We start from the raw sequence: 10,741 nt of genomic DNA, 5'->3' as shown, positions 1-10,741 counted from the left end.
ATCAGTCTGCTTGCTTTCCCTACACCTAGACTATTAATAAAAATGTTTAACATTAGACCCAGAACAGATCCCTGTGGAGCTGCAGGTGAGACCTCCCTCCAGTCAGACATCATTCTAGTAATAGTTACTCTTTGCGGCTGTTCATATATCCACTTAATGGTAGTTCTGCCCACTCTGCATTTTACTTATCTGAGTGTCATGTAGGACTATGTCAGAAGCTTTGCTGAAGTCTAGGTATATTATGTCCACCACATTCCCCCTTCAACAAATCAGTTACCCTTTCAAAGAATGAGATTTAAACTGGTTTGGCAAGTGTTTTATACAAGGGCACAGCTTCAACAAGCAATTGAAAGACAACCTGGAATCCCCTAGTGCAGGGCTACTCATTTTGCGGCCTGCCGCCCATTTGTTTGCGGGTTTACGCAGGGCTCAACATGCGGCCCAGGGGTGGAAGTCAAAACAAAAAATTAGTCTACATAATGGTCTTCTGTTGATATGTGCTTTAGTAGTTAAATTCCTGGACTGTCATTGCTCATTAGAAGTGCTGTCATATGGGTGGAAATCAGGTAAATATTGTATTTTATTAATACCAGCAGAACAGACTTTGTGTATTGTGTAGTCTTGCCTTAATTGTTGTATTCATGCCCGTCAGCATGAAAGAAGCTATTTGCATATATATATTTGCATGTATATGCAACCATACTTAAGTTGCAGCCTTCGGCATGTGCAGTGAGTATCATTGTGGCTGCCAGGACTTCCAAAGTTGAGTAGCCCTGCCCTAGTGATTAGAGCACTCACCTGATTCAAGTCCCTTAACACAAGGCAGAACAGGGATTTGAACTTGTCACATGTTGGGTGAGTTCCACTAGATTGTACACAATGAGTAGTGTTTCCTGGTTTTCTGGAGAAGGCCTAACATGCCCAACTCCTAGGTAGGGTGCATAGTTGTGAATCTTGGGCAGAGGTAAGTGTCTAACTTCCTTTGGCCATGCTCCTTTCCTGCATTTCCTACTGACTAGCTCAGGTAGCTCCCTCCTCATCCTGCTGGAATTTTGAAAGAGAGCTTGGACACCTAGACAGGAGGGTATAAGGCCTTAGTCCCCCTTGTGAATCTGTCTGGAAAAGTGACTTTTGTCCAAACACTACCCCCTTTCTTCCCAACTGCAAACACATTAAAGGAATGGCTACAACTCTCAGCTGTTTTGACAATTTATTGTCTTAGGGTTTTTTTTTTTTTTTGCATAGGCATAAATTACAGTCTGTAGATAAAAAGACACACAAAACAGTGCAGCATTTGCAATAGGCTACAGAATTCAATACAGCTTGGTTTGTGTAAGGTTCATTTATAACACTTTCCTGGTACACACACACACACAAGAGGAGGGAGGGCAGCCCAAGGTGAGTAAATAGAGAAGCTCTGCTTTAGCAGATGTTTCCCACTCATTACCACCTTGCTGCACTCCTCCTCTCCTGCATTTAGTACCATGATTACCTGGCATCTTGATAAGTGGTAGGACTGCAGTTGAAGCAGCACTTTTAAATAAACACTGTCCTACAGTTTGACAGCTGGTGCTAGAGCACAAGAAAAGTTAACAAACCTTTTCTCCTTTCCCCACTGTTCCAGCATGCCTAGATTTTGGGGCAGTGTGGGATCAGTAGATTTTAAAGACTCACCAAAGGCTGGATAACTGCTCCTGGTGGGTGGGCTAGGGCCTCACACCCCCATCTTCAGTTGTCAGTCCGAGTCCCTTGCAAGTGGGACTTTGAGTTCTAGGGAGGGGGCTATGCACATCCACATTGGAGACCACAGCTCGATTCCCACTCTCTTGTGTCTGAGACAATCAGTGTCTGGTGTAAGAGCCATTTACCACTCAGTCAATGCCCCCTGCAGCCAGTTCCAAAGCGCAAGCATCAGAGCCACATGCTTGATGAGGCAACGGAGGAGCTGACCAATAGGAAGGGCAGTGCTTGACTCCTGTGGATGATTTAAGGCAAGACAGGCTGCCCAGAAAAAGCCCATTGCTGGCTGTGCAAGAGAGTCACCCATTCACTTCCCCTTCACACTATTCCTGCTCTATTGGACAAACAGGTGTTGAAGACAGCCTGGCACATGCTAAGTACCACTCCTTCCACACTGGATGTGGGGGTGCTAGCCTCAAATGGAATAAAGTGATCCCTTCTCTTTATCTGAAAGGAAACTAAGACAAATATGGATACATAAGAACCAATTCAAAACCTATGCTAAACTAAGAACAAAGCATGCTGGCCCAAACTTAGAGAAACACACACAACCCTTCTCTGAGCAGCCAGGTGTTACCTTCTCAAGGCCTCTGACGTGAGCCCCTACTCTGTTCTGCCCTTCTGATGAGAGTCTCCCTCCCACCCCCACCCATAAGACCCCAGCCAGACTGTTCACAGCCCGTCCTGTCTCTTGCCAGCTGGGAACACCACAAACCCAGGGAGTGTCCGTTGTGGCTGAGAGCTCAGAGGGAAGAGCCTTTCCCCCTTTAGTGCTGTCTTCCTGCTCTCAGATAAATCCATGGAAAGAGGCAGCTGTCAGCCCCTCCCTGCCTGTTGTGCCCTGTCCAAACTTCCCCATACACCAGGGGAAGGACAGCAGCTGTGAATGGGGGTGGGCTGTCACATAGACCTGCCCACCTGTCTCCTGAGGGAAAAGTCCAGTCCCAGCTTCAGCCACAAGCTTCCTTCTGGAACCACGGCTTCCACCATCAATACTCTCCCTTGCAGGCCCCATACATAGCAAGGTTCTCCCACAGCTAAACCCTGTTTCTTCACAGATCTTTGCCAGCCTGCCCTAGCCTGCCTCACCATCCCTACTCACAGAGAGCTCCACATCACAGCACTCTTCAGTCAGCCTTGCTGCCCCCTCGCTCGGCTCAGGCTGCTGCCTTTCCCCACCCCTGGCCTGGATTGTACAGCCATCAGGGTCGCCATCCCCCTAACAAGCACCAAAACTGGTATAATATTGTCTCATTACCCTGTAGGGTTTGTGCCAGTCCAGTGATCACACTCATACCTTCATATCTGCCCTTGTATCCCCATCAACAAACCCCCCTGGGTCTGGATAATTACAGTCTAGACTTTACTTGCTATGTACAGTTGTCTATATACAGATGAACATGTACTGGGGGAGTGTCATCCATTTATTACACCCCCAGCCAGTTATAATTTTGACTAGGATTTTCCTAAAGCAAAGCAGGCAGGCACTACCATTGATCCCTGCTCAGTATCCTGTCTCCAGCCGGGACCATGGCATCTTATTGTGCAGCAGTCATGAAGGGAAATTTTCTTCTGAACTTAGCTACTGATCAGTTCCCCACCACAAAGCCTGCGAATTTAACAGCCCTGGCCATTTCACTCTAGTTAGTACTACTACAACTTCTACTAAGTGTCTAGCCCTTTAATCTAAGCAATTTGCCTCAGTTGTATTCCATGTGGTACGAAGTCCCACAGGTCAATTACACATCACACGGAAAAGTACATCCTTCATGGTTACAAACAACAGTATCAGGTAGGAAAAGATTTAGAGGGCATCACAGCAGGCATTTTGCCTTGTGAATGTTTAGCGCCCATTTGGGGATGTATGTCTGAGAATGACACATGGGAATTATACTGGATCTTCTCCCACTCTGGGCCACAGCCTGGCATACTGGTGAAATCCAATAGCACTCAACTGTGGGAGAAGAGAAGATGTATTTTGATAGCTATATAATACACTGACCTGAGTCAAAGGTTTGCATTGTTGGGGCAGGCTTTACAATCCCGGGGAGATTAGATTCTCTCCCAAAGAACTAAACCCCTCCAAGTCTTTTGCTTATATATTAACTCTTTAATACATGTTTGGTGCCCTCATTATTTCCCCCTGCTAAAATGCTTGCTAGCCACTTTGCAGGGTCAGGAGATCCTAAGTCAACCCATGGCAAGCTAGCCATTGGGTCCAATGAAAACAAACCACTGATCCAAATAGTGGAAGGGAATGGACAATAGTGCAAAATTATTTGGTCATGTGCCCACTCTTCCAACATCAGACATTCAGATGGGGGTTCCCAACCAAAGATGCCAAATATAGCACACCTCCATACCACTGTATAATGATAATACTAATTACATGTATGTTAATAAACTGTGGAATGCTATCTTATAGCCTTCTTTAACATCTGGAAGGGCTGGGGCTGGGAAGAGGGAGGCAGGAAAAGGTCTGGACTGCATAGACTCATTTAAAAATAAAATTTAAAAAAAAGTTAAAATGTCCCATCTGACTTGGATCAGAGCCTCTTTTCCCATCACACCACCTTTCGCACACTAAAATCCTCCCCCCCCCCCAATACAAGCTCTTCTTCTGGCAGTGGCAGCACACAAAAGCATACGGGGACTAGATTTGCCAAGGACAGTCATTCTCCCACCGCTCCCAGCCCGGACTTGAGAGAAGCAGCAAAAAGAGGAAGAATTTCATTAACAGGTTTGCCATTCTCTCTGGAGACAGCTTCTCTCCACCATTGTTGTTGCGTGTGGACGGTGAAGAATCTGAGGTAGCCAGCTGGGGACAGAGGAGAGCCAGGAAAGGGTTAGTGGACCTGTTCCCCATGCACACGGAAGCGATAAATGCAGGTGTACTCTGGGTGGCCCCAGTTGCTCAGAATCCGTAGCTCCACCACCTGGAACGTGCCCATATCTTCACCCTGGGCAAAGAAAGGAAACATTTCATAGGCTGGGTCAATCTCTGCAGAAAGAAACACCATTTCTTTGCAAGTCAGCCTCCACTCCTCAGATTCCTCACTGATTTGGGGAGGGGTCTTCACTCAGACACATCAGAGAGTTCCTAATCACCTTCCCAGTTAATAGGAACAGACCCAGTAGGGTCCTATGGAAAGTACTTTACAAACTTCAGTGGGTCAGATACTCTGACAAAGCTGTTCTTGGCACAAGAGCAGAGGGGAAAGGGCAGAGGTACAAGTTGCTTTAAGCCAGCTCTCTGGCCCCTGGTTCTGCATAGTCCTATCCAATGGTCTCACCAGGCTGTCCCAGCAATCAGGGATCATCTAGATGCAAAGGTGCCTGAGCCACACATGAGTCAGCCAGATACAGAAGTGGCTGCTGCCAGGACTCTTCTCCTAGGCCACATCCCCTATGCCAGAGAGATAAAAAAAACTGAGTGGGGCATAGGACCCACATCGGTGATTCTCCTTCAGCCAAGGGTTCCTGTGTGCAGGGGGAATCCCCAGGGGCTGGTTAAACCAGCTTTCGGGCTGCTTTGTGCTCCCAGAGCAGCGCACACAGACTGCAGTGGGGTGGAAGTTCTGGCTCTTGGTATGATCAGAGAATGGGAACCCCTCTGTAGGCTTTGGAGCCTTCTTGTAGAATTCTACAGCAGGTGGAGAATTTGCTAATCAGTTCTACAGGACAGCACAGAGAGAAACGTATCAAGTGGTTTCAGCTTTATCCAGTCAAGTCCAGAGTATCTTTCCAAAAGGCAGGTCACCTCTCTAGCTAAGCCACAGCCCAGCCTCCCATGCCAACTGGCAGAGGGGTCTTTGTTCTGTGACAGCAACTCCTAATAGTCCTGACAAACTCCCTACCCCTAACACTGTGATATTTATTGTTCCATAAACAGGGTTCTGTAAGGTATCAAATGAAAGCTGACACGATACTGGTCATTAATAGTGCAATGAAATGTATGCACTGATGATATTTAAGAAGTTACATACAACACTGAAATTATGTTTTAAAGTTTGTAACCCGTCAGTTTGTAACTAGATGGGTTTTCTGCTAGACCAGGCCTGGGCAAAATATGTCCCACAGGCTGCATCTGGCACGCCAAGTCACCGGATCCGGCCCACGGACACTACGGACAGCCCCAGGCAGGCACCCTGCTTGCCTTGTCCCACCCGCATGCCACTCAGAAACGGGGCTGAGTGGCAGCTTCACTTTAAAAACTCAGCTGGGAGGGAAGGATTTAGGAGCTACTCCCACCCCACATACAATCCCATTGGCCAGCTTCCAGCCAGAAACTGGCCAATGGGAGCTGCCTGTTTCTATAACAGGCAGCCAGGAAGCAGAAGGGACTCATAGTTATTCACAGAGCACGTGGCTGCAGCCTGTGCGGAGATGGGCAGGGAGGGAGGCTGATTCAGGAACAGGCTGCTGGCTGGTAAGTCTCCTGGCCAGAGCTTGCTTCTAGCACCCCAGCCCCTCCCTTCCCCAATCTTCTGCCCCCCTCCTGCACTCATATCCCCTCCCAGATTTGGCACCCCAATCCTCTGCCCCAAATCACAGTCTCCTCCTGCCCCGGGTCACAATCCAACCCCCTTCACTCTAGTCCAATGATCCAGGTCACAACTGCCTCCTTCACCTAAACTCCCTTCTGTACCACCCCACTCCATCCCAGACCCCACATCTCCTCCATTAATATTATCGAAGAGTGTGGCCCTCAACCACTTTCCAAATTCTTGGAGTGGCTCCCCATCCAAAATTATTGCCTTCCCTATGCTAGACAAAGCATGTCTATTCACCTATCCTTGCCTCTGATGGAAGTCAAGCATTGTGACGCATACATTGCAGAAGCCCTATTTACCCATGTGAAAGTCAACAAGAATACAGGTGATTGTGGGGGGCAGAGAAATGTCAAACAGGAGTATGGGAAGACACCTTAGCCAGCACCCCAGGAAGGGGATCACAGGAGTTATCCTTCCATTTTTGGGGAGAAAACAATGAGTTTGAGGACAGAGAAGGAGAAGCTAAAAAAACAACCTCCGCCAACCACGACACATTTTTGTCATCTTTCACTGAGGAAGCAAAAAGACAGCACTTTTTGCATTCAGGAAAGTTGGATCCTGGTCATGTGGGCTAGTGACACCAAGGTTTGCTTTAAAACAAAGATTTTAGCCAAACAGCATTTAAGGTAAGACTAAGACGTGAGTTCTACCTTTTGTTTTACATGGTGGCTGTGTCTAGACTGGCAAGTTTTTCCGCAAAATCATCTGCTTTTGCGGAAAAACTTGCCAGGTGTCTACACTGGCCGCTTGAATTTCTGCAAAAGCACTGACGATCTCATGTAAGATTGTCAGTGCTTTTCCGGAAATACTATACTGCTCCCATTCGGGCAAAAGTCTTTTTCCGAAAGACTTTTGCGCAAAAGGGCCAGTGTAGACAACACAGTACTGTTTTCCGCAAAAAAGCCCCGATCGTGAAAATGGCGATCGGGGCTTTTTTGCGGAAATCCGCGTCTAGATTGGCCACGGACGCTTTTCTGCAAAAAGTGCTTTTGCGGAAAAGCGTCCTGCCAATCTAGAAGCGCTTTTCCGAAAATGCTTTTAACAGAAATCTTTTCCGTTAAAAGCATTTTCGGAAAATCATGCCAGTGTAGACATAGCCGTAATCTTTATCCTTGCAAATCTTAATCTTTGTAAGTAAACCTTTCATAGAATACTAGAAATTGAAGGCACCTCGAGAGATCATCAGGTCCAGACCCCTGCCCTCATGATAGTACCAAGCACCTACTAGATCATCCCTGATAGATGTCTAGCCAACATTCACTTAAACTAGGGATGGAGACTCCACAACCTCTGTAGGCAATTTATTCCAGTGTTTAAACCACCCTGACAGGTAGACAGTTTTTCCTAATGTCCAACCTAAACCTCCCTTGCTGCAATTTAAGCCCATTGCTTCTTGTCCTACCTATCATCAGAGGCCAAGGAGAACAATTTCTCTCCCTCCTCCTTGTGACACCCTTTTATATACTTGAACTGCTATCATGTCCCCCCTCAGTCATCTCTTTTCTAAAGAAGCCCAATTCCTTCAGTGTTCCCTCACAGAACATGTTTTCTAGATCTTTAATCATTTTTGTTGCTCTCTGGACATCTCCAATTTCTTCCCATCTTTCTTGAAATGTGGTGCCCAGAACTGGACACAATACTCCAACAGAGGCCTAATCAGCACAGAGTAGAGCAGAAGAATGACTTCTCCTGTCTTGCTCACGAGAATCCTTTGTTTTCACTCTAAGTCGATTACAGTGCTTTGTTATCAGCAAGGGCCTGGGCCATGCCAGTCAGCCTGTGTGCCTACCAGTCTCTTTGGGGACGGCAAAACTGTTTATTATGGTGAGCATCCAGTGACAGGGCCCAGGTACTGCAGAGAGTAGCTACCTACCACTAGCCTGTACAGAGTGTGTGGTCTGTGGGGACCTAGAAATCCATGCGTGCAGGCCCGGGGGCTCTTGGTTTCAAGAAGCACAGCAGAAGCAGAAGACACAGGTGGTGGCAAGGAGCCTCGTAACCCAGGGGAGCATCACAGCAGGAGCTTCCTCCAGAGTCTGTTGCCAAAACAGTCTGGAGCTCACATGCAAGTGCATGCTGCACTGGATCAGCCCAGTGGCCATCTAATCCAGTCTCCCTGCTCCTGCTGCACGGGATCAGATCCCCCCATCCTTGTATCCTATGTCCCCAACAGTGGTCAGTACTTAATGCTTGAGGGGAAGGCAGGAAGATACAGCTGCAAAAGACCTGTCCAGTTCAAAAGACCTGGATCCAAACCAGCCTGTCTAAAGCGTTCTGGGCAGAGACCCTTGCACAGGAGAGGTAGTGACATTCGTGAGTGCATGACCTGACACTTGGACTGGTTTGAAATACTAGGGATGCTGGGTTTTGCTCCCTGGGCTCAGTATGGCAGGAACTCCCTGGGGCCCTACAATCTTCCTCCGTACCTTCAAGCGGAACGTCTGGATGGGATCCCCATCCTGGTCGTAGGTGAACTGTCCGAGAAGGATGCCCTCTTGCTGGTCTTCTTCCTCCAGGCCCTGTGAGGCCAAGCACAAGTGGGGAAGAAAGGGAGAACGGCGTGATGAGGAAGCAGAAAGAGAGAAGGGATGTGGGGTAGTCAGACCGCCCAGAGGAACAGAAGGAAACAGCGATAAATGCAATTAAACTCCACTCCAGCTTTCGGGCGCCACACAAACAAATAGGGCAGTGAGAGGACAGGGAACATGCAGGAGCAGTAGAGGGACAATGCTGCGAGCTGGGGGCTCAGAGCCATTGAACAACTGAAAATCCTGGATATGATGGAAAATATTCCATACCAGGAGGTGCAGCGGCACCCCCAGCCTCCTCCCCAACTATGTACCCACCCCGTCCCTTCCCATGTACTTCCAGCCAACCCTCCCTTCCTTCCTCCCCACTTTCCCCTATCCCATGTACACCATTCCCTCTCCCCTCAGACCCCATCCTCCCTCAGGTACTCTGTCTCCTCTTCCCAACACGTTCCTCCTCCCACATGCAGAACCCACTGCGCACCATGACTCCTTCTGCAGGACCCCTCCCCTCCCGCCCCACATTCCCTATCTCCCCAACACTCCACCCCTGCAGCCAGCCCTCTGCAGCACGCCTCGCGAGACAGCGGTTCCCATTTCTGAGGGAAGGAAACAGCCTAGTCCCCAATACTACCGGGTGATTATGAACGGAAAGGGATCCTGAAACCACCCCTACCCCCTTCTCCACACATGGACTTTTCTTCCTCCATTCCCCATTTCCATACTGAGAAAGACACTCACAAAGACAGCAAAGTCCTTTGGGGCACTCGGGATGGTGCCCACGGGCGAGAGAGATTTTGGGACGTGCTCCAGAGTCACAGCAGTGGGACGAATGTGGCTAGACAGGCGGATAACAGCAAAGCCCTGAGATCCACGGAAAGCCCAGCAATTCCCGGGGTTGACATCCGGCTACACACAAAACAAAACCAGCATCAGCTTGTGCAGCTCTCCAGCCCCTTTCGACCCACAACGTTTTACACGGTGCTATAGCAGGATCCCTCGCCCTCCAGTGAAGTGCAGTCCCCTCTGGAACTCAACATGGCAGCTGTTAACAGCACACCACAGTGGAAGAAATGGAGAAAACACTGGGTCTGATCTTCAAAAACCACACTCCTGTCAATCTGCCCACCTGCAGTGGCACAAAGTTACCTTTGAGATGCTGCAAAAGAGTCACCATAAGCCTGGACTGGTATGAAATACGGCTGTGAATGGGTAACCAGTTAACCAGTGACCGGGTAAGAACCACCCTTATTGGGTACTAGTTAACTGGCACCTGGGAGCAGCCCCCCTCCTCCCCCACTTGTGGCCTGCTGCTGAGGGTGAGGAGGGGGCGGGAGCAGAAGCTCACTACCCCATGTGTGGGGGGCGGGACAGGGAGCAGGAACTGGCCCCCCTACACACACAGGTGCGGCTGCTGGCCCCCAAGCACAGGGGAGCCAGCAGCAGCTGGAAGCCTCACACACGGGGCAGCCAAGAGCAGAAGCCGCCAACCCCTTCCTTCTCCCCGCACTCCCTATGTGAGGGGCTGCTGGCCCCCCTCACATGGAGAGGGGGGGTGGCAGGGGCAGCCCCAGGTGGGGGGGGGGGGAGCGGGAGAAGAGAGCAGATCCTAGTTAATCGAGTTAAACCTAAGGTTTAACTGGTTAACTGATTAACCGGGATTTTACATCTCTGATTATTATGGACCGTGGAGAGGAAGAGAGACACAGCTGTGCCCCTGGTTCTTGGGCTGGTTCTGGATCGGGGCAGGAGGAGATTTGGCTTAACCTCAGCTGGCAGAATGACTGAAAGGAGCTGACCCGGAACCTGACTGCCACAGAGAATGAGGCTCAGAACCCCTGTGGTACCACAACCCAGTTCTGTTACCAGTCACAAGTGTCGTCAGCCCTCAGGCTTTGTGACCAAGAGCTCCCTAGCTGG

The 10,741-nt window shown here is 49.2% G+C and overlaps 1 protein-coding gene across 2 annotated transcripts in view; it reads right to left on the bottom strand.

Moving 5' to 3' along the window:
- Positions 1-1,196: 1,196 nt before the first annotated feature.
- The window catches only part of SUN2 (Sad1 and UNC84 domain containing 2), a 29,880-nt gene continuing 20,335 nt past the window's right edge, over positions 1,197-10,741 (bottom strand). For both annotated transcript variants that reach the window (XM_075936733.1, XM_075936741.1), the window contains exons 16-18: positions 9,563-9,730; positions 8,720-8,812; positions 1,197-4,700 (exon numbers count right to left, since the gene is read on the bottom strand). In XM_075936733.1, coding sequence (XP_075792848.1) covers positions 4,587-4,700; positions 8,720-8,812; positions 9,563-9,730 — 375 coding nt within the window. In that variant the 3' untranslated portion in view covers positions 1,197-4,586. The remainder of the gene's footprint in view (positions 4,701-8,719; positions 8,813-9,562; positions 9,731-10,741) is intronic.

The sequence above is a fragment of the Pelodiscus sinensis genome, chromosome 1, assembly GCF_049634645.1.
Source record: "Pelodiscus sinensis isolate JC-2024 chromosome 1, ASM4963464v1, whole genome shotgun sequence".
NCBI classification, from domain to species: domain Eukaryota; kingdom Metazoa; phylum Chordata; order Testudines; family Trionychidae; genus Pelodiscus; species Pelodiscus sinensis.
This window is presented reverse-complemented; position numbering and strand designations above follow the sequence as displayed.